Here is a 24,802-nt window from a genome sequence, read left to right as displayed (position 1 = left end):
ATAAACCCCTTAGAACTAAGTATAAAAGCTGAAGAAGTGTGAATTCAAATATTCTTACACAAACATTTACATAAACTAAAATCAGTAGACCCTGTGAATGACAAGATACTAAATTCCTGCCTTTTTATTTTTCATATGAAATAATGCCTATTTTCTAATATGCATAAACCAAGCTCCTAAAAAGAAATTGCCAAAGAGAACTAATCATTATAAAAAGAAACATCCATGACAAAATGGAAGCATAAAATAATATTATAACATTCACAGTCCCTTACTAATCCTTCTAAAACAGCTAAAGGATGGAAGGACACAATTACAATCCTCAAACCAACCAAAAAGCACTTTTGATGAATCAAAACTACTTGATATTGTAGATGTCTTGATATTGTAAGATGTCAATTCTTCCTCAAAATGATCAAGAGATTCTTTGCAATGCTCATCAAAACCCCAACAGGTTCATGAAAACGGACAAGCCTAAACATCAAACAGGAAATGCAAGGATCCAGGAACAGTCAAGACAATCTAGATGGCAGTCAGTAAACTGGGCCAGGTGGGCCAGATCTAGTTAGGAGTGATTTTTGCACAGTTTTAGAGGAGAAGAGAGGAAGGGAAGAGGGGAGGGAAGGAGGAAAGGAAGGAGGGAGAAAAAAAAGAAGAAAGGAAAATACTGGACAGCAACCACAAGCAGTCTACAAAGCCTAAAAATATTTATCATCTGGCCCCATATAAAAAAGTTTGCTATAAAAAAGTTTTTTTTTTCTATTATCATTTTATTTCTTTTTCTGTTGTCTTTTTATTTCTTTTTCTAAATCGATGCAAATGTACTAAGAAATGATGAATATGCAACTATGTGATGATATTAAGAATTACTGACTATATATGTAGAATGGAATGATTTCTAACTGTCTTGTTTGTTAATTTTTTTTAATTAATAAAAAAAGTTAAAAAAAAGTTTGCTATTCTGATCTAGAAGAACAGAACTGGAGGACTCAACATTAATGGATATCAAGACTAATAAAGCTATAGTAGTCAAAGACAGTTTGATTCTAGTGCAAGGATAGACAACTAGGCCAAAAGAATAACATAGAATCCAGAAATAAATCTACATATTGTAGATACTTGATTTAAGATGCAAAGCAATAGAGAAAGGATGACTTTTCCAATAAAGGATGTTGGGGTCAATTCGATAGCAATAGGAAAATGATGACCCCCTACTTCATACCATTCATTAAAAAAGAAAAAAATCAATTCTATATGGATTGCTCATTTAAAAATAAAAGGTAAAACGATAAAAGACAGAAAATAAAATAGGATAATATATTCATGGCTTTGGGGTAAGCAAATATTTCTTAAACAGGATACAAAAAAGCACGGACCATAAAAAAAAAAAAGATCAGTAAATTAGACTACTAAATTAAAATCAAGAATTTCTATTAATCAAAAGACACCATTAACCCTCAGGGTCCATCAGAGTTCAGAGGACCCAGTTACAGTTTTTAAGTATTTTTTAAAAAATTAATTCTATTTTTAAAGACCGATATGACATTTTTTCTTAGAGAGCTTTCCAAGAACAAAAAGAAAACTTTTTTTTAATAGAACGAAACATTCTATTATTCTATCTTGCAATTTCCATATGGATCCACTACGTCCTTTTATAAATCTAAGATACATTATGGGATCTTAGTGATTTTTTTTTCTAAATCATGAAACACTATATGATTTTCTTAGCCTAGCATTCATCATTACTTATCAATTATTTCTAACTATCCTAAAAAAGATTAAAATAAGACAACAAAAGGATGGTAGAATGCCTACATTTGGGGTTTGTTCACATGAAACTTAAACCCACAAAGGATGGGTCAAGTCTACTTAAAATTTGGGCCTAAGAGTCACCCCCAAGAGAACCTCTTTTGTTCCTCAGATGTGGCCTCTCTCTCCAGCCAATATGACGAGCATTCTCACCACCCTCTCCCTCTCTGCGTGGGACATGACTCCCAGGGGTGTGGACCTTCCTGGCAACATGGGACAAAGATCCTAGAATGAGCTGAGACTCAGCATCAAAGGACTGAGAAAAACCCTAGAATGAGCTGAGAATTAACACCAAGAGACTGAGAGAACCTTCTCGACCAAAAGGAGGAAGAGTAAAATCAGGCAAAGTGTCAATGGCTGAGAGATTCCAAACAGAGTCGAGAGGTTATCCTGGAGGTTATTCTTACGCATTAAGTAGATATCACCTTGTTGTTCAAGATGTAGTGGAGAGGCTGAAGGAAATTGCCTGAAAATGTAGTGCTGTGTTCCAGTAGCCATGTTTCCTGATGATGACTGAACAACGATACAGCTTTCACAACGAGACTCTGTGAATGTGAAAACCTTATGTCTGATGCTCCTTTTAGCTACTATATCAACAGAAGAGTAGAACATATGGAATAAAAATAAATAACAGGGGGAACAGATGTTAAAATAAATTCAGTTTGAAATAGTGGTAGATGAAGGCGAGGGGTAAGGGGTATGATACGTATAGGTTTTTTTTTTTTTTTCTCTCTATTATCACTCTATTTCTTTTTCTGTTGTCTTTTTATTTCCTTTTCTAAATCGATGCAAATGTACTAAGAAATGATGAATATGCAACTATGTGATGATATTAAGAATTACTGACTATATATGTAGAATGGAATGATTTCTAAATGTTTTGTTAGTTAATTTTTTTTTAATTAATAATAAAAAAAAAGATTCAACAAGTTAACAGTATAATCCTAAGGACAGAAAGAAAATGTGGTATCCTCTTCCACTTAGTTATTCAATAGGAAGGACTTCATCACATAATATTTTGTAACAAGAACCTGGACCATCCTGTTTTGCTGAAAGGATATGTGATACAATTATTTCACCTTTTATGATGATTGTGTGTCTAGAGTTACTTGATACCAAGAGCTTTCCTGTTTTGAAATTCTTAGGAAATTTCTAATAACTTGTTTTACACTATCTCTTTATTACTATTCAGGTAAATCATTCATAAAATTACTTTAAATTTAAAAACAATAAAAAGAGTTCACTGGACCCAAGTGGTAAATGATAAAGACTACTTTTCTGGTGTACTGAGGGTTAAGAAAGTAGAACATAGAGCTACAAAGGTGAGAAATTTGCAACACATATAATGGGCAAAGAGCTGGTATCTAGAATACATTTAAAAACTCCTACAAATCAGTAAGAAAAAAAAACATACTCCACTAGAAAAACGGGGTGGGGGGGGGACCTGAATAGGCATTTCATGGGAGAGGAAATTCAACTGAGCGATGATCAAATGGAAACGTAAAAAGAAAATCTAATTGACCGATAATCAAATGGACTAATTCCCCTCATTAGTTATCAAGGAAATGCACTTTGAAACCATTCTGAGATACCTCTAAATATCTACCAAGATGGCTAAAATTTTAAAGTTTAACAATATCAAGTATTGACAAGGACGTGAAAAAAACTGGACTACTCAAACACTTCTGTTGAGAGTGTAAATTCAAATAACCACTTTAGAAAACTGGTTGAAAACACTGTACTTACCAAAGCAGAACATAAACATACCCTATGATCACTCAATTTCAATTCTTGGTCTCTATCTGACAAAATTAAATACACACACACATGTATTTAAAGGAACACATAAAGCACCAAAAGATACACAGTAGTACTTTCCACAATAGCCAAAAAACTAAAATGACCATCAACAGTAAAACTGATAAACAAACTGGTACATTCATGTAATGGAATACTATACAGGAACGAGAATGAACAAACTTTACTGCCGCACACAACATGAACAAATCTCACAATAATATAATGTTGAATGACAGATGCCAGATTCAAGAGAATACATATAGCATGATACCATTTACATAAAATTCAACAACAGGCGAAACTAATCTAGGGTGTAAACAATCAGAGTGCTGGTAATCCTGGAGTTGGGGAAAATGACTGAGAAGGTACAAGAGGGGAACTTCTCAACCACTAATAATTTCTATTTATTTTTTCCTCTTAACACAATTTTTTATTTTGAAATAATTATAGACTTACAAGACATTGCAAAAATAGTACAGAGTCCCATGTACCCTTTACCCAATTCCCCTCAATGGTAGGGTCTTATATAACTAAAGTACAATTTCAAGTCCAACAAATTGGCAATGGTACAATACTGTTAACTAGGCTACAGACTTTATTCAGTCTCACTGGATTTTACACGCATTCATTCATGTGTGTGTAGTTCTATGTAATTTTTACACAAGTATACATTCATGCAATCACCAGTACAATCAAGTTCAGAACTGTTCCATCAGAACAAAGGAATTCCCTGTGTTATCCCTTTATAGTCGCACATATTCCACTTTCTGTCCTTATTTCTGGCAATTGCTAATCTGTTCTCCATCTCCGTAATTTTGTTGCTTCAAGAACGTTACATAAATACAATCATACAGTAAGCAACCTTTTGAGATTGTCTTTTCTACTTCTTGATCTGAGTATTAGGTGTGCCTACCTTGTGAAAATTCACTAAGTTGTATACTTATTATTGAGCATCTCTCTGTATGCTATTCTTTAATAAATAAGCTTTACTGCTGAACAATATAAGTTCTAGGAAACCAAAGTCCATTGATATGACTATTTACTGGAAGACTGGGTGAATTCAATGACACATACAGAAACACTTTCAAAAGAACTGCCCTAGATGCTGAACAATATGGTATGCTATTCACATGTGAGGCAGTTTTGTCACCATCAGGTAAATGTACACAATTTTTAGAGAGCAGCCTGAACTTGGGTTTTGCAAAAACTCAAAGAAATTTACAGTACTTTAATAGCATGTTATTTGGTAAATAAGTTATCTATCCTCTCAATTTTTTTGTTAATCTAAAATTGACTGTCTTATCAAAACAGTTATCTGTTCAGAGCAAAATCTGAATTCAACCAAAAAAGGAAATTTACACGTTTTCTTAACAGCATGGAATATTCTTATTCCAGTCTCTTTCATTCTCTAATCAGCTTCCCATTGATTTTTTTTTCCACTTAGGTAAACAGGAGACAAAAGAACTATGTCTCGGCAATAGCCAAACTTTATAAAGGCCAAGCGAACAAAAGAAATGGAAGATGTATAGAAAGGGCAATGACAAAATTAACTTTGGGATGTTTGTAAAAAACAAGGTAGATAATTTGAGCAGGATCCAATTCAAGGACACAAAAAACCATCTTTATCAAATCTGCAGGTGAAAAAAAAATGGGGAAGGACATCTTACACCTAAAACAAAGAAATCAACATTCACCAATTTTCCAGCAGACTAGAATGATAAACCAAACCTAATTAGATGAAACGTAAAGATAAATGTAAAGTCTTAAAACTAGAAAAAGAAAAAAAAACTGTGCAAATTCAGAATAAGACAGACTTGGTCAAATAATACTGTGAAAAAGATCTAGGAAGCAAGTTGATGTTAAGCTCAACATGAGTCAACATTAGGACAGTGCTGACAAAAATACAATTAAAAAAAAGGTGATCTGTTAAGCTATTCAATTCATTATTTATAACTAAGTTTGTAACAGTCCTCTGCATTTGAAATGTTCATTTTGAAGGAGAATGACAAACCAAAGGCCATCAAAGGACAGTGAGCAAAACAGTAGTAGACTAAAAAAAATGTTAGTATGAAAACAAAGAGGAATTTGAGTTTGTGTGATGGCAGCAGAGAGTGGATAAGGCAGGGTCAACAGGAGATCCATGAGGGTGGTCTTTAAATAAAGATGAGACAGTATAGAAGAGGGATAACTAATTCTGTGTTGCTCCAGAGAGAAAGAGCTAGAATCAACAGGTAGAAATTATATCAACACATTCAGGTAAGGTACACAATCAGAGCAAGAAATACATTTTCTAGAAAACTGTTGATACCCTTATATGGCAGTGTTTCTTATTGCAGTGCAAATGTTCAAGCATAGTCCAACAACAGCTTGTCACAGAAAATACAATGGACTTAAAAGTGGATCAGAAGGTCTTGTTTCTAATCCAATCTCAGTCATTTACTAGCTATGTCATTTGGGGCTATTTATTAATAAGCTCTTCAAATCTCAGCTTTTCTTATCTATTTACCCCATGAGATAGCTAAAAGGAATAAATAAGGTAATGGATGCAAGACCCACCATGACAAACTAAAATACAACCCAAATGTGAATTACTGTAGAGGGAAATACTGCCCTAGATAATTGCTAAGATCCTTTCAAACATTAAGTTTATTAACTGAACCCTTGAGGCAAGAAAAAATTAGAAATATGTCCTAGATTTGGTAGGCAAAAGAGAGAAAACATTAATATGATAGAAAACAAAGTAGGAAATTTGTGTTTCATGACTTGAAAAATATACTCCAATGTACAAATCAGACAACTAATTTAAAAGGCAATGTTCAATCCAGGAGATAAGTAGGAATTCAAGTCAAGAAGATATACATGACAAATAGATAAAAACTTCAAATGTATTTGTAATCACTGACAGTATAATTATTACTGGATCATGGTGTTAAATATAGTGCTTGTTCAGTAGCTTTGCTCTGAGGACACTGGACTCAACTCTACCTGAATGTGGACGAGGCTTTGCTCTCTCCGATACATTAACCGAACAAGTTATCTAATTCTCTCAGCATCAGTCTGTAAAGGATAAATGCAGGAAAGCCTGCCTACTTCATAAATTGCTGAGAAGATTGCAAGAAATAATGTATGCCAAATTTCTAGCAAAGGTTTCTAGTACAGAGAAATCCATGTTAGTTGTCTCTGTCTTCTGTTAGCTTTGACTTTAGATGGAGTTTTGTGCTACACTGTTTTCAGAATTACAAACATGGAGAAAAGATAAAAGATACATTTTTTGTTTTAAAATTAGGCTTAAATTTAAAATGATGTTGGAGAGCCAATGACACTAAGATGGAAAGCTAATCAATATACTGATAAGCAGAAAAAAAGCAAGTTATAAAATGAACTCAGTAGAAACCCATTTTTATAACATACAGAAAAAAAACAAAAACAATATCTCCAGATGGTGGACTTAAGTGACTTTTACCTATTTCTAGACTTTCCTGTAATGTCTGAATTCTGCATGAGTATGTATTTCTATTATAACTTCCAAATGAAAAAAATTTGACTGAAAATATTTTTCTATTGGAAAATGAGTATTTAGATCAACTTGGAAGAGAAAAACACTTTTAAACTTAGAAAAATGGACACTTTTTAAAAGGCATGAAAAGGAAAAACTTAGAAAGTAAACAACTAATTTTTTTCTTTTTTAAATAAAAACATTATTCATAAAAAACAAAGACATCTCCCAATTGACGAAAATATAAATGCCCAAGGAAACAGGGATTTGGTCTGTTCTGTTATAGTCACTGCTGTTAACCCCAGGGCCTACCTAACACACAGCAAGAATTTAGTAAGTATTTGCTGAAGAAATGGATAAAATAAAAGTCCTATTCACCTTTACACTAAATTTCACTGCTTTATTTATATCACTAGAATATTGGCCTGTTCATCATTATTACCAATAGCTAGCACATTTTCTAACAGTCACCAATTCAATTGTCAAACAAATGAAAAGCAAAAAAGAGATAATAAATTCAAATAAATGCTGCTTTTGAAGCTGAAAACTCATTAAGAAATTGATAAAGATTTTCTAAAACACTAAATTTATTCTGGGCTAAAATCTCTACATGTAGGACATAAAGGCGGTGACATCCGAGAAATGGAGGCATTTCTAGATTTTTGTTATGTCATTTGTAATAAGCTAACAATATTAACACTGTTAATTTTGAACCATGAATATATAAAAAACAAAATTACATAAAAGAGAATATTAAAATAGTATAAATGAAGTTTTCTGAAAGTCTAAGTAGCCTAAGTCAACAAATAATCAAACCAAAAAAAAAAGAGACCTACCTTGGACCTCTTGGACCTTCTAAATAACTGCTTCTAGGAGGATCTGGAAGCAGTCCACCTGACCTCACTGGCATGTCCTTGACTGCAGTGACTGGCTGAGATGGAGCAACTGAAGATTCCCCAAGTCCTTGCTCAGATGAGAAAGAACTATATGGCAGAGAAGACTTGCTCGGAGGACCTTTAGAATTCACTTGTTCTGATGAGCCAATAGCTGACTGCAATGGAGGATGGTAAGCTGAGGGTGGGGTAGAACCAAAAGACACAGGAGTGGGAAGCAGTGCTGGTCTAGGTTTCTCTGGAACTTGTGAGCTCTGAGAAGTGGAAGCTGGTGGTACGGGGGCTGTTGTTAACTGAGGAGGTATCCCTTGTGGAACCCCAGGGGGAGGTAGACCTGGAGGGGGTGTGGCTGAAGACAATGGTGGGAGGGGCATGACAGGTGGAGGTGCTGTTGAAGAGAGAGATGGTGGGGGGAGAACAGGTGGTGGCCCTGTAGAAGAGAGGGAAGGTGGGGGAAGAACTGGTGGTGGCCCTGTTGAAGACAGAGATGGAGGCATCCCTGGTGGGGGCACAGAGGTTGGTAGAGAAGGTGGCATCACAGGTGGGGGCATGCCAGGGGGTGGCACTGTAGCAGGCAGGGCAGGTGGCATCACTGGTGGTGGCAATGATGGAGGCAATACCGGAGGGGGCATTGTTGGTAGAGGTGGAGGCATCTGAGAATATGGAACAAAAGGGGGTGGCATTGACATGTTCCCCATATACTGATTTTTCATGTTTTGAAATGAATTGACTTTCTCCTGGAGATAGGTCTGAGAGGCTTTCATATGTCCCTGCCATGTTTTCCACTGTTTCTCATACTCCTGAAGCTGATCTTTATGAGGATAGGAATGGAGCTGTTCTTCCCACAGCTGAAACTCTCGCTCCCATTCTTGGTAGAGATGTTGAAACTGCTGCTGCTGCATTTCATAGTGCCGCAGCTGCACATCTATAGACATGGTCTACAAATAAAGGGATAAAAATTATTTCAAGACAAACATATAAGAGAATTAATCTTAAGCTAAAATGTCAGTGAACTGAGGGCATGTGAAGCCTTAGGAAATTAAAACACTACAGACTTTGGGAGGCTGAGGATAAACCTAAGTCCTTTCAATAATAATCATTTTTCCTTTTCCTTTGACTTATTTATGTAATTTTTCACAGAGTTGGACAAACCAACCAAACACTAAAGCAAATATCTATCTCAGCAATGAGTAATTCTGAAATTTTTAATAGTACTATGGATCATTTTAACAACTTGATAAATGATCTATTACACATAAAAACAAAATAATACCTCAAAGATACAAAACAAACAAGTATCTAAGTTACTCTATCTTTTATGGTGTTTATGCTTAGGTTTTGTTGTTGTGGTTCATTATGGGTCTTTTTTGGTGGATTATCTGCTAGTCTATTACTGTGTGGCTGGCAGGTAAAACACAGGCTAACTTGTATTTATCATGCTTTGCTTTATTGTGCTTCACAGATAGTGAGTTTTTTTTACAAACTGAAGGTCTGTGGCAACCCTATATCAAGCATGTTTATTTGTGCCTTCTGTCCAACAGCATGTGCTCACTGCACATCACTGGTCACAGTTAGATAATTTTCTCAACATTTAAAACTTTTTCATTATTGTTGTATCTGTTAGGGTGATCTGTGATCACTGAGGTTACTATTGCAATATTTGGGGGTGCCATAAACACACCCATATAAGATGGTAAATTTAATCAGTAAGCACTGTGTCCTTACTGCCTCACCAATCAGCCATTCTTCTCTCTCCCTCTCCATGGACCTTCCTATCGTGAGACAGAACAATATTGAAATTAGGCCAATTAATAATTCTACAATGGCCTTTAAGTGTTTAAGTGAAAGAAAGAGTTGCACATTTCTCTGTTTCACTGGAAATCAAAAGCTAGAAATGATTTAGTGAGGAAGGCATGTTGAAAGTCAAGATGGGTTGAAAGCTAGGCCTCTTGTGCCAAAGAGTTGGCAAAGCTGTGGAATGTAAAGGAAAAGTTCTTAAAGGAAATTAAAAGGGGTACTCCAGTAAACACAAGAATGATAAGAAAATGAACTACTCCTATTGCTGATATGGAGAAAGTTTTAGTGGTCTGGATAGATCAAACCAGCCACAACATTCCCTTAAACTAAAGTCTAACTCAGAGCAAGGTCTTAACTTTCTTCAATTCTATGGAGGCTACAAGAGGTGAGAAGATACACAAGAAAAACCTGAAGCTAAGGAGACGCTGGTTCATGAGGTTTAAGGAAAGAAGACATTTCTGTAACATAAAAGTATAAGGTATAACTCTTAGGAAACTTACTTCTGTAATGGGGAAGCTAAGCCTACCTATAATTTTGCCTAACAGTCACTTCCAGAGAACCTCTTTTGTTGATCAGATATGGCCACTCTTTCTCTAAGCCCAACTTAACAAGTAAACTCATTACCCTCCCAACAGGACTTCCAGAAGTGTAAGTCTCCCTGGTAACTTGGGACATGACTCCCAGGGATGAGTCTGGCCCTAGCATTGTGGGATTAACAATGTCTTCATTACCAAAAGGGGTAAAGAAATGGAACAAAATAAGTTATCAGTGACTCAAAGATTTCAAATAGAGTCAAGTGGCTATTCTGGAGGTTACTCTTACACAAGCTTTGGGTAGATACCGCAAATCACCATGGTATGCTAATCCCCACCAAAAGTCTTCCTGAAAACCCTAAAGAATATCGTAGGCTCTATCTGAGGATCTAGAAAAGTTTTACTCACTAGGTTTATTTTATAGAAACTTAAAACGTTCAGCTTGTTCCTATGCCACATAAGCCCTGAAACTCAAAGTCACCAGCCTCTCCAAGAACATCAACTAGCTGCACCCCCCTACTACATAATGTCAACACCCCTTTTCCACATGAAAAAGTTAGAATGGTCATTGCCCAAATATCCTGTAATTTTGGGAGAAGGATCAAATTAGCGGGGGGAGCTGTAACAGAGAAGAGGATTTAATAAATGATTATGACTACAGAATCACCATATTGATATTTCTTGTTAGTCTCTAGTATATTAAACAGCTAGAAGGAAATACCTGAAATTGTGTAACTGTAAACTCATACCATACTCTACAATTTGCTCTACAACTACTTGTTAAATGGTACTCTGAAATAAAAAGTGCAAGGTGAAGCAACAAGTGCTGAGGTAGAAGCTGCAGCAAGTTATACAGAAGAGTTAGCTAAGATCATTGATGAAGGCAGCTACACTCAACAACGGCCTTATATTGGAAGATGTCACCTAGAATTTTCATAGCTTGACAGAAGAAGTCAATGCCAGGCTTCAAAGATTCAAAGGACAGGATATCTCTCTTGTTAGAGGATAATATCATTGGTGACTTGAAGTTGAAACCAATACTCATTTACCAATCTGCAAATCCTAAGGCCCTTAAGAAACCAATACTCATTTACCAATCTGCAAATCCTAGGGCCTTTAAGAATTATGCTAAATCTACTCTGCCTGTGCTCTATCAATGGAATAACAAAGCCTGGATGGCTGCATATCTGTTTACAACATGGTTTATGAGAATTTTAAGCCCACTGTTGAGACCTATTACTCAGAAAAAAGGACTCCTTTCAAAATACTACTGCTCATTGACAATGTACCTGGTCACCCAAGAGTTCTGAAAAAAATGCACCATGAGATGAATATTGTTTTCATGCTCGCTAACACACATCATCCTGAAGCCCATGGATTAAGGAGTCACTTCAACTTTCAAGTCCTATTATTTAAGAAATACATTTCATAAGGCTGCAGCTGCCATAGATGGTGATTTCTCTGATGGATTTGGGCAAAGTAAATTGAAAACCTTCTGGGATTCTCCACTCTAGATGCCATTATAGATATTAATGATTCACGAGTAGAAGTCAAAATTTGAACATTAACAGGAGTTTGGAAGAAACTGATTGCAACCCTCATGGATGACTTTGAGGGGTTCAAGCTTTAGTGGAGGAAGTAATAGTAGATGTAGTGGAAATAGCAAAAGAAGTACAATTAGAAGCAGAGACAGAATTGCTGTAATCTCATGATAAAACTTGAACAATTGAGGAGCTACTTCTTATGAATGAGCAAAGAAAATGGTTTCTTAAGATGAAATTCTCCTGGTGAAGATGCTATGAACATTGTTGAAATAATAACAAATGATTTAGAATATTATTATCAACCTAGTTGATAAAAAAGTGTTAGGGTTTCTGGTGGCATGGGAGATGACTCCCAGGGATGAGTTCAGCCCTGGCACCGTGGGATCAACAATTCCAATCTGACCAAAAGGGGGAAAAGAAGTGTAACTAATAAAGTATCAGTGGCTAAGAGAGTTCTAATAGAGTCCAGAGCTACTCTGGAGATCACTCTTATGCAAGCTTCATTTAGACATTGCTACCTATCATAACTTGCCAAACCCCAACAAAAACCATTCCAGCCAAACCTATAAAACACCGAGGGCAATATATAAGATTCTACAAAGGTTCTAAGCACTAGGGTAACTTTCCAAAAATCTACAATCTCCAGATTGGTCCCTGGACCAGGTAAGTCCTAAAACCTAGGAAGCCCAGCCTCTCCAGAACATTGGATAGTTCCATCTCCCTACCCCATATTACTGACAGTCCCTTTCAACATGAAAAATTGAGAATGGCCATAGCCCAAACACCCCTAAAGAGTGGGATAGAAAAATCAAAGGTGATGGTGGAGTTATACAAGAATTTAGGGGTTTGCAAAAGGGGGAAGAGTGAAATGAGACCAAGTGTCAATGGCTGAGAGATTCCAAACAGAGTCGAGAGGTTATCCTGGAGGTTATTCTTACGTACTAAGTAGCTATCACCTTGCTATCCAAGATGTAATGGAGAGGCTGGAGGGAACTGCCTGAAAATGTAGAGCTGTGTTCCAGTAGTCAAGTTTCTTGATGATGATTGTATAATGACACAGCTTTCACAATTTGACTGTGTAATTGTGAACACCTTGTGTCTGATGCTCCTTTTATCTACCTTGTCAACAGATGAGTAGAACATATAGAATAAAATAAATAACAGGGGGAACATATGTTAAAATAAATTTAGTTTGAAATGCTAGTGATCAATGAAAGGGAGGGGTAAAGGGTATGGTATGTAAAAATTTTTTTTTCTGTTGTCTTTTTATTTCTTTTTCTGAATTGATGCAAATGTTCTAAGAAATGATCATGATGATGAATATGCAACAATGTGATGATATTGTGAATTACTGATTATATATGTAGAATGAAATGAGCATATCCTAAGAATGTTTGTGTTTATTTCGTGTAATTTTTTTTAATTAATAAAAAATTTAAAAAAAAAAGATGTAATGGAGAGGTTGGAAGGAACTGCCTAAAAGGGTAGAGCTGTGTTCCAGTAACCATGCTTCTTGAAGATGATTGTATAATGATATAGCTTTCACAATGTGATTGTGTGATTGTGAAAACCTTGTGTCTGATGCTCCTTTTATCTACCTTGTCAACAGACAAGTAGAACATATGGAAAAAAAATAAATAATAGGGGAAACAAATGTTAAAATAAATTTAGTTTGAAATGCTAGTGATTAATGAAAGGGAGGGGTAAGGGGTATGGTATGTATAATTTGTTGTTTCTGTTTTCGTTTTATTTCTTTTTCTGAATAGATGCAAAGGTTCCAAGAAATGATCATGATGATGAATATGCAACTATGTGATGATATTGTGAATTACTGATTATACAAGCAGAACGGAATGATCAAAATAGGAATGTTTGCGTTTTATTTGGTGTTTTTTGGTTTTTAAAAAGATAAAATAAAAAAATTATAAAAAAAAGAATGTAGGGTTTAACAAATGAATATGATTGCTGAATCATCAGACTGATACTTCTTCTAGTTTCCAGTATCTTAGAGCAGCTAGAAGTTAAAAAATCTAAATTGTGGAACTGTAACCCATACAAAACTCTGAAATTGGTTCTACAACTAATTGTTGTGCTGTGCTTTGAAATTTATTATTTTTGTATATTTTTTTAAAAAAAGTTGATTGTGATGATTAAAAAAAGTATTTATTCCTTCTAGCCTCCTATATTCTGGAGCAGCTAGAAGGAAAAATCTGAGAGGATGGTATGTTAACCCATGACAAATGCTGGGATCTCTCCTATAACTACTTGTTGAAGAGTGCTTTGAAAACTATTGCTTTATTGCTGTTTTCTTTCTTTGCTTTGTATATATGTTATATTACACAATAAAAAAATAATTAAAAAAAAAGTGGCAGGGTTTGAGAGGACAGACTCCAATTTTGAAAATTCTGTGAGTAACATACTATGACATACCCCTACATGCTATGGAGAAATCTTTTGTAAACAGAAGAGTCAACCACCGCAAACTTCATTGCTGTCTTATTTTAAGAAATTGCCATAGCCACCCCAACCTTCAGCAATCACCACCCTGATCAGCTGGCAGCCATCAACATCAAATCAAGACCCTCTACCAGCAAAAAGATGATGTCTCACCCAAGGCTCAGATGATGGTTAGCATTTTTTGGCCATAAAGTATTTTTTAATTAATGTATGTACATTGTTTTTTAGACATAATGCTACTGTAAACAGACCACAGTATCGTATAGATATAAATTTTACATGCCACTGGGAAATAAAAAAAATTCATGTGATTCATTTTATTGTGATATTCACATTATCGCAGTGGCCTGGAACTAAACCTGCAATATCTCTGAGGTATGCCTGCATATGGTAAAAATTCCTGGTTCTTAAGTCCCTTGGCAATAGTACTCTAACATCTGGCTTGGGCTGACATGATCAGGAGACTCCATTATACCACCCTTCCTCAAGAGACTTTATATTATACCACACTTCCCAAGCCTCTAGGTAACGTGACAGATAACTACTTGGGCACCCCTTGGGAAAAAGCTAATTGGCAACATTCACTATCTTTAGTACCTCACACACATAAACCTCTTTCAGGAGTTAACAAATCCTTTTAACTTCTTGGGGCAACTTCCATTTGTCACTTGAGGAAGTACTCACCTGTATATGTGGCGGCTGCTGTATAATCTGCTGGTACTGTTGTAGGATTTGCTGTAACTGAGTGTGCTTCTGCATTATTCCCTGATACTGGAAGCCAACTCGATGTTGCTGGTGCTGCTGCCAGTGTGCTGCTGCAGCCTGCAATTGTTTTAACCTGGCATCTTCTTCTGGGTCCTCAGACTAAAGATTAAAATAAAGGACACAATTTTGTATGGATCATAAAATGGCAATCAAATTAATAAAAAACTTGAATATTTCATAAATGTACTACAAAGTCCAGAATCCCTACAATTCTGGCTGATTGAGACAGGCTAGTCTATCTTTAGATAAAAACATGTAGCTTTATCTCTACTGTTACATGGACACTGATAAAAAGGAACTTATTAATTCCACAGCCTTCATTGGAATAATCTTACTTTTCCTATATAGGATAACCATTTCTTAACAGAAAGTGAATGTACAATTACTGTCCTTTCACTCCATGAGAAGCTTCCAAAGTAACCCCACTCTTTTCCACCTTAGTCACTGTGCTGGTTTGAAAGGAAGTATGGCCCTAAGAAAAGCCATGTTTTATATAAATCCCATTTCTTAAAAGTAGAATAATCCTTATTCAATACTGTATATTTGAAATTGTAATGAGATCATCTCCCTGGTTGATGTGATTTAGTCAAGAATAGTTGCTAAACTGGATTAGGGGATGACATGTCTCCACTCATTTGAGTGGGTCTTGATTGGTTTACTGGAGTCCTACAAAAGAGGAAACATTTTGGGGAAAGAGACTCAGAGCAGAGAATGCTGCAGCACCATGGAGCAGAGAGTCCACCAGCCAGCGACCTTTGGAGATGAAGAAGGAAAATGCCTCCCGGAGAGCTTCATGAAACCGGAAGCCAGGAGGGAAAGCTAGCAGATGACGCCGTGTTCACCATGTGCCCTTCCAGCTGAGAGAGAAGCCCTGACTGTGTTTGCCATGTGCCTTCTCACTTGAGAGAGAAACCCTGAACTTCATCGGCCTTCTTGAACCAAGGTATCTTTCCCTAGATGCCTTTGATTGGACATTTCTTTAGACTTGTTTTAATTGGGACATTTTCTCGGCCTTAGAACTGTAAACTAGCAACTCATTAAATTCCCCTTGTTAAAAGCCATTCCATTTCTGGTATAGTGCATTCCAGCAGCTAGCAAACTAGAACAGTCACTTTTCATCAATTTAATCATCATGTTTCAGTTAAGTTTACAGATAAGGCACTTGGGAGAACAATGATCTTTGGACGAATGTGAGAACTTTCTATGTGCCACTCATTAGGATAAGTCACAAATATCATAACATTTATTGCTTCAACAGCTCTATTAAATAGGTACTATTTAAATATGCCCATTTTGCAGATGAAGAAGTTTAAGCACAGGATGGTTAACTATTGCCCAGAGTCACCATAAGCAAGTGGCAGTGCCTGGACTCCAGCCTGGGCAGCTTGACTTTAAATCTGAAGCTCTTAACTACTGTCCTTGTGTTGTCTCTATAAAACCATCTGGTCATCCCTTTAGTGGCTTAGGCTACTCAATTCAGAACAGTGTTTACTTTTTCACTCTTGATTAAACCAGGAAAATAATCCCTTTTCTAAACTTGATAAGGCATATATTTGATTATGGCACAAATGGAATTTTATATGTACTTTATATACTTAAGAACACATTCTGTGGGGCAGGCCACAGTGACTCAGCAGGCAGAATTCTCGTCTGCCATACTGGAGACCTGGGTTCTATTCCCGATGCTTGCCCACGTCAAAAAAAAAAAAGCAAAAAACACATGCTGTGATAACTACCGCTAAATTGTACACGTGAAAGTGGTTAAAATGCGAAATTTTGAGTTGTATATATGTTACTATAACCAAAGGTTTAAAACACAAAAAACAAACGCTCTTGAAGTATGCAACAACATAGAAGGAACTTGAGTACATTATGCTAAGTAAAATAAGTCAGACACAAGGAAAAATATTGTATGATCTTATAATTATGAACAAATTATATTATGCAAACTCATAAACCCATAATCTAGAATATAGATTACCAGGAGATAGACGAAGGCTAGAGAAGGGGAGTGGTTGTGTATGATGTGTAGAATTTTTACCTAGGTTGAATTTAAATAAGTGGAAATGGATAGAGGCGATGGTACACATTATTGTGAGTATAACTGACAGTGCTGCACGGTGTATGAATGTGGTTGATAGAGGAAATTTAGAGTCATTAATGCCACCTCAGAACAGGAGTCTGAGGTTAAACCATGGGACTGCATAATTCAGTGAATTAAACAGTACAAATAAAAAAAATTTCTTCCATGAACAAGAATGAATGAATGTATAAAACTATTATAAGGTATGTACGGGGAAAAAATGTACCTATTGCAAACTATGGACGATTGTTAACAATACATATATATTTTTTAATTAATAAAATCAATCAACATACAACAAACATTCTTAATGTATAAACATTCCACACTTGGTGTGAAATCAATGGCTCACAATGTCATCACATAGTTGTACATTCATCACTATGATCATTCTCAGAACATGTATATCACTCCAGAAAAAAAAATAAAAAGAAAAAAGAAAACACTCATACATACCATACCCCTTGCCCCTCCCTCTTATTGACCACTAGTATTTCCCTCTACCCAATTTAACAGTTGTTCCCCTTATTTATTTATTTTTAATCCATATTTTTTACTCATCTGTCCATACCACAGATAAAAGGAGCATCAGAACAAGGTTTTCACAATCACACAGTGACTTTGTGAAAGCTATATTATACAATCATCTTAAAGAAACATGGCTACTGGAACACAGCTCTACAGTTTCAGACACTTCCCTCTAGCCTTTCTAATACACCTTAAACTAAAAAGGGGTTATCTATATAATGCGTAAGAATAACCTCCAGGATAACCTCTTGACTCTATTTGAAATCTCTCAGCCACTGACACTTTATTTTGTCTCATTTCTCTCTTCCCCCTTTCTGTCGAGAAGGTTTTTTCAATGCCTTGATGCTGAGTCCCAGCTCATTCTAGGCTTTCTGTTCCATGTGGCCAGGGAGGTTTACACCCCTAGGAGTCATGTTCCACGTAGAAAGGGGGAGGGCAGTGAGTTTGCCTGCCAGGTTGGCTGAGAGAGAAGTAGGCCACATCTGAGCAACAAAAGAGGTTCTCTGGGGGTGACTCTCAGGCCTAATTTTTAAGTAAGTAGGCTTAGCCTATACTTTGTGGAGATCAGTTTCATATGAACAAACCCCAAGACTGAGGGTTCGGCCTACTGATTTTTAAGTAATTTTCTTCTTCCTTTTTTTTTTTTTTTACATAGGCAGGCACCAGGAAATGAACCAGGGTCTCTGGAACGACAGGTGAGAACTCTGCCTGCTGAGCCACTGTGGCCCACCCTTGGCCTACTGATTTTGTTGTCTTCACTGCTTGCGAGAATATTAGGCCTTCTCCAAATAGGGAAGGTGAATTTTTCCTACTTTCTCATCATTCTCTTAAGGGGACGTTGCAAATACTTTTTTATTCACTGTTCAAATCACTCTGGGATTTATCAGGGCATCACTCTGGACAAACCTACAAAATCTCATGCCCTACTCAAGGTTCTACGTACTTATGGTGTTCAAATAAACTCATTATAGTAGGAGAACAATAATATCTTAATATTCTTTCATAAGCAGTAACAAATGTACCACAACAAATGCTAAGGATCAATGATGGGGAGGAAAAAGGGATATAGGATTTTTTTTTTTTAATATTTTTATTGAAAAATTTACACAGGCATACAAACATTCTTGACATACAAACATTCCATACATGGTGTTCAATCAGTGGTGTTCACAATATCATCACATCGTTGTGTGTTCATCACCATGATCATTTTTTGAACATTTGCATGATTCCAGAAAAAAAGAAAGAAAAAAGAAAAAAACGCATACATACCTTTACCCCCCCCATTGACTACTAGTATTTCAATCTACTAATTTTACTTTAACCTTTGTTCCCCCTATTATTTATTTTTTATACATACTTTTTACTCATCTGTCCATACCATAGCTAAAAGGAGCTTCAGCCACAAGGTTTTCACAATCACAAAGTCACATTGCAAAAGCTATATCATTATATAATCTTCTTCAAGAAACACGGCTACTGGAATATTGCTCTACAGTTTCAGGTACTTCCCTCTAGCCACTCTAATACACCATAAACTAAAAACACGTATCTACAGAATGCATAAGAATAACCTCTAGGATAGCCCCTCAGTTGTGAAACCTCTCAGCTACTGATACTTTATTTTGTCTCATTTCTCTCTTCCTCCTTTTGGTCAAGAAGGTTTTCTCAATTCCTTGATGGTAGGTCATGGCTCATCCCAGAATTTCTGTCCCTTGTTGCCAGGGAGATTTACACCCCAAGGAGTCATGTCCTATGCTGCGGGTGGGGGGGGGACGACTGAGTTTGCGTGCCATGTCAGCTTAGAAAGAGAGGCCGCATCTGAGCAACAAAAGAGGTTCTCTGGGGGTGACTCTTAGGCCTAATTTTAATAGACTTAGCCTATCCTTTGCATGGATAAGTTTCACAGGAGCGAACCCCAAGATCGAGGGCATGGCCTATTGATTTGGTTGTCCCCACTGCTTGTGAGAATATCAGAAATTCTCCAAATGGGGAAGTTGAATATTTCCCTCTTTCTCCTCTTTCCCTCAAGGGGACTTTGCAAATACTTTCTTATTCACTGTCCAACTCACTCTGGGATTTATTGGGCATCACACTAACCTGGACAAACCAAGAAAATCTCATGCCCTATTCAAGATTCCATGTACTTAAGGTGTTCAATTAAATTGACCATATAAGTTAAAATACGAAATGCACTAGGCAAAATATAAATTTTGCACCAAATACACATTTCTCCCTTTATTCTCACACAGAAGTTGAAGTTTTAAAATATGGATGATACCATCCTTTACACAGTCTTCTGATTCACCTTAGTCCCATTCAGATATGGGATGTTTTAGGTTTTCTCTTTTTTTTCCTGGAGTAACAAAAATGTTCTAAAATTGACTGTGGTGATCATACTGTGAGCCAGTAATGGTACACTGTAGATACATCATATGTTGTGTGAATATATCTCAATAAAATTGCATTATCAAAAAAAAACACATGCACTCAACAACAACAAAAGCCTCCCACGTGTGGGGGGAGACCACAACAAGCTGCTACAAAACATACACCGGAATGACTAAAATCAAACAGGCCGAGGATGCCAAGCGTTGGCATGGAAGGAGTACATGGATTTCTCAGTCACTTTTGGTGGGTGATCACTTAGAAATGGTTTGGTTGGTATCAACTAAAGCTAAACTTCTGCGTTCCCTGTGACTCAGCAAATTTACTCCTGCACAAATACTCAACAGGAAAGTATACTTATGTGCAAAGATACATACAAGAATTTTTATAGTATCAGAATTTACAATTGTCTCAAACTGCAAACAATTTAAGCACCCAACATTAAAAATGATAGTCTGTGATTTATTCATATTTGCACACAGATGTTCGTAGTAGTATTATTAACAATTGCCAAAAGATGGAAGTAACCCAAGTGTCCATGAATCGATGCATGGATATGCAAAGTGTGGTATATATATATATATATATAAAGGAATATTATTTAGTTGTAGAAAAGAATGAAATTCTGATACATACAACATGTATCAGAACCTTTAAGACATTATGTTGAGGGAATTCTTGACATTCTTTCAAACATTAGGGACTCCCAATTTAATAGGCCAAGCCCCCAATCTTGAGGCTTGCCCTTCTGAAACTTATTTCTACAATGGTGAAGATAGGCTTGCTTCTAATTATGCCTAAAAGTCACTTCCAGAGAACCTCTTTTGTTCCGCAGATGTGACTTCTCTCTTTAAGCCAATTATGCAAATAAATTTACTACCCTCCCCACTACATGGGATATGACTCCCAGGGGTTTAAGTCTCCCTGGCATTGTGGGACGGAGAATGCCTTCTTGACCAAAAGGGGGGAAAAATGAAACAAAATAAAATTTCAGTGGCTAAGAGATTTCAAATAGAGTTGAAGTCATTCTGAAGGTTATTCTTATGCAGTCTTTAGCCAGACATTGCCAACTACCACAGTATGTCAATTCCCAACTGACAGTATTCTTGAAAATCCTAGGGAGTGTCCTGGGCTCTATCTATATCTCCATAAAAGTATCACTTAGTAAATTTATTTTTTCAGACACCTAAGGCTTCCAGACTTATCTTATGCAGATAAGCCCTGAAACTTACAGGTACCAATCTTTTTAAGAACATCAATCAGTTTCATTCCTCTACTCCATAAGGTCAATACCTCTTTCCAGCATGAAGTTTAACTGAAGATTGAGAAAATGATTAAATGAGAGGGAGGAGTATAACTAAGAAATTAGGAGTTAACAAATGACTATGACTTGATTCACTATACAGATACTTCTTTTTAGTATCTGGTGTTTTAAGTGTTTTTTGTTTTGTTTTGTTTTTTGGGTGCATGTTCCAAGAATCAAACCGCATTCTCCTGCATGGAAGGTGAGTATTCTACCACTGAACCACCTGTGCACCCAGTATGGTGTTTTAGAATAACAAAAGGAAATATCTGAACTTGTTGAAATGTAATCCAGTAGCCCTGATTTCTGATAATGGTTGTATAACTGTACAGCAAAAAAAAAAAAATCAGTTGCCCATGGTTTGTATTCATCTACTTCTGGTTGGCTGTTCTGTTCCACTGATCTATATAGCTATCTCTGACAGAAGTTGACTGTCTTTAGTTAACTTGCTTCTATTGTAAGTTTTAAAACTGGGCAGAGCGTAATACCAGTGGTCAACAAGGGAGGGAAGGGTAAGGGGTATGGGATGTTTGTTGTTTTTTTTTTTTCTGGAGTAATGCAAATGTTCTAAAAATGATCATGGTGATGAAAGCACAACAATGTGATGATACTGTGAACCACTGATTGTATACGGTGGATAGACTGTATAGTGTGTGACTATATCTCAGTAAAATTACAATAAAAATAAATTAAAAAAATTTTTTAAGACATGTTGAGTGACATAAGCCAGACACAACAGGAAAATATTATATGACCTCACTGTTAAGAAATAATTAGAATAAGCAAATCCATTGTCAGAAACTAGAATATAGATTACCAGGGGCCATGGTTGGGGTAGGAAATGGGTAGTTAATACTTAAATTATATAATTTCTATTTGAAGTGATGGAAAAGTTTTGATAATGGATGGTGGTGATGCTAACACAACACTGGGAACATAACAGCACTGAATTATATATATGAATGTAGTTAAAAGTGGGCACTTTAAGATTATATATGTTACTAGAAAAAAGTTTTTGAACACATAGGACTATTCAACACAAACAGGGAGGGAATCCTTAAAAAAAAAAGAGGTTTGTTAAATTTTTTTAATTAATAAATAAATTAAAAAAAAGGTAGTGATTCGAATAAATTGGAGGAATATTTGCACAACATGGATTAATTCCTAATCATAATGTTGACAGGAATAACCCAGATACCAAACAATACATTTTGTTTATACCTGTTATATTCATCCAAAAGCATGCAAATCTTATCAACATTTTTCAGGGCCCAATATTTTTAGGGACATGGCAGAGAATGGAAGGGTTACATGGAATCTTGAAAGGAGGGCTCTCCTGACTAATGAGATTTCCCAGGATGTGGAATTTTCAGTTTTAGCTGGTAATACTATACTTTTTTTTTTTTAACTTGGAGATAGTTGCACTGTAGTGATTTCTTCGTGATAATTCATCAAACTACATAATTGTAATTTCTGTACTTTTCTCTATGTACATTAGACTTCAATAAAAATATTCCATTTAAAATAGTAAAAAATACGTATACTGCATCTACATGTTACTCTTTCACCCTCACTTTTACCTGTGTTTTAGTCTTGTATCTACAATTGAATATATCAAATGTTCACCATCCATTCATTTACTGAAGTTTTCTCAAGCATCTCTTATTTGCATGAAGCTTATCCCCTAATACTGTACTCCCCAATTATGATGATCACTAATCACATGTGCTAATTTAAAGCCAAGAAGCTTCTCCTGGGAACTTTAGTCTCACCACTGGGTTCCCAATTGTGACCTGCCTTATGAGATGTGGACTTGCCAATCACCATGGTCATATGAGCCAATTCTTATAATAAATCTCTTAAATATACATATATATAAATATTACACATATAAATATTATACATATATATATAATCTGCTGGTTTTGCTTTTTTCTGAGTAATACACTATTAAAAGTACGTGCAAAAAATGAACAATTAAAAAAACCACATGAAACTATATATGTATAAATACGTACATAAGTAATGTTTGCGATCTATAATGGATGGAGGTGGCCTAAGGGTACAATGACTGAGGAATGGAAGGGGGAACTATGGTTGTATACATACAATGGACTACTAAGCAGTCACAAAAAGGAATGAAATTGGGAGGCATACAACTAGGTGTATGAATCTTAAAGACTGTACGCTGAATGAAATGTCAGGAACAAAAAGACACATATTACCATGCCTCAATCACATGGACTAAATACAAAAAAAACCTAGTGAATTGAAGTCAGGAGCATGGTTATCAGGTTGGGGCCTATTGTAAAGGGTCAGAGATTGTAAGCTCTTACAGCAGTCACATATATTCAGGAGTTCTGTTATTTCTAAATTCTGAGATACTGAGTTGTTTGTTTATAATTTGGTCTTTCCCAGAAACTTCAGGTATTTATATGACACCTGAGACTCAGAGTTAGAGCTCTGAAGAAGTGAAAGTCAACAGTACCCCAGAGAAGAACTGTTTAAAGTGTTGAAAAGGGATCAGACTTCAAGTAGAGATATGAATGAAACCGATCTGGATAGGACTAAGGTAAATCAGAATACAGCATAAAGGATGATAGCATCCATATTTTAAAACTTCAACTTCTATGTGAGACCAAAGAGGGAGACATTTATTTGGTGCAAATTTAATTTTGGGTAGTGCATTTCCTAATTTAACTTGTATGGTCAGTTTTGCTGAACGCCGTTAAGTACATGGAATCTTGAATAGGGTGTAAGATCCTATTGGTTTGTCCAGGTTAGTGTAATGACCCAATACATTCCAGAGTAATTTGGGCAGTAAAAAAAGAAGTATCTGCAAGTTCCCCTTCGGGGACTGGGGAGAAAGAGGGAAATATTTACCTTCCTCATTTGGAGAATTTCTGATATTTTCACAGGCAGTGGGGACAACCAAATCAATAGGCTGAGCCCTCTATCCTGGGGTTCATCCCTATGAAACTCATTCCTGCAAAGGATAGGCTAAGCCTACTTATAATTAGGCTTAAGAGTCACTCCCAGAAAACCTCTTTTGTTGCTCAAATGTGGCCTCTTTCTCTAAGCCAACTCAGTAGGTGAACTCACTGCCCTCCCCTGCTACGTGGGACATGATTCCCAGGGGTGTAAATCTCCCTAGCAACGTATGATAGAAATCCCGGGATGAGCCAGGACCCAGCATCAAGGGACTGAGAAACCCTTCTTAACCAAAAGGAGGAAGAAATAAATCAGACAAAATAAAGATTCAGTGGCTGAGAGATTTCAAACAGAGTCAAGAGGTTATCCTGGAGTGACTGTGGGATTGTGAAAACCTTGTATCTGTTGCTTCTTTTATCCAGGGTATGGACAGGTAAGTAAAAAAATATGGATAAAGAATAAATAATAGGGGGAA

The 24,802-nt window shown here is 36.1% G+C and overlaps 1 protein-coding gene and 1 long non-coding RNA gene across 2 annotated transcripts in view; one reads left to right on the top strand and one right to left on the bottom strand.

Annotated features, from left to right (window-relative positions):
* The window catches only part of YLPM1 (YLP motif containing 1), a 72,814-nt gene that overhangs the window by 38,304 nt on the left and 9,708 nt on the right, over positions 1–24,802 (bottom strand). The window contains exons 3-4 of the mRNA XM_077123060.1: positions 15,014–15,193; positions 7,942–8,936 (exon numbers count right to left, since the gene is read on the bottom strand). Of these exons, the coding sequence (XP_076979175.1) occupies positions 7,942–8,936; positions 15,014–15,193 (1,175 nt within the window). The remainder of the gene's footprint in view (positions 1–7,941; positions 8,937–15,013; positions 15,194–24,802) is intronic.
* On the top strand, positions 8,353–24,055 carry LOC143652006 (uncharacterized). The gene is made up of 4 exons (XR_013160357.1): positions 8,353–8,514; positions 18,361–18,400; positions 21,571–21,598; positions 23,815–24,055. It is a non-coding gene; the product is annotated as an uncharacterized LOC143652006 (long non-coding RNA).

This window comes from Tamandua tetradactyla, chromosome 12 (genome assembly GCF_023851605.1).
Source record: "Tamandua tetradactyla isolate mTamTet1 chromosome 12, mTamTet1.pri, whole genome shotgun sequence".
In the NCBI taxonomy this organism is placed as follows: domain Eukaryota; kingdom Metazoa; phylum Chordata; class Mammalia; order Pilosa; family Myrmecophagidae; genus Tamandua; species Tamandua tetradactyla.
Note: the sequence above shows the minus strand (reverse complement) of the source record. Positions and strands in the feature narration are given on the sequence as shown.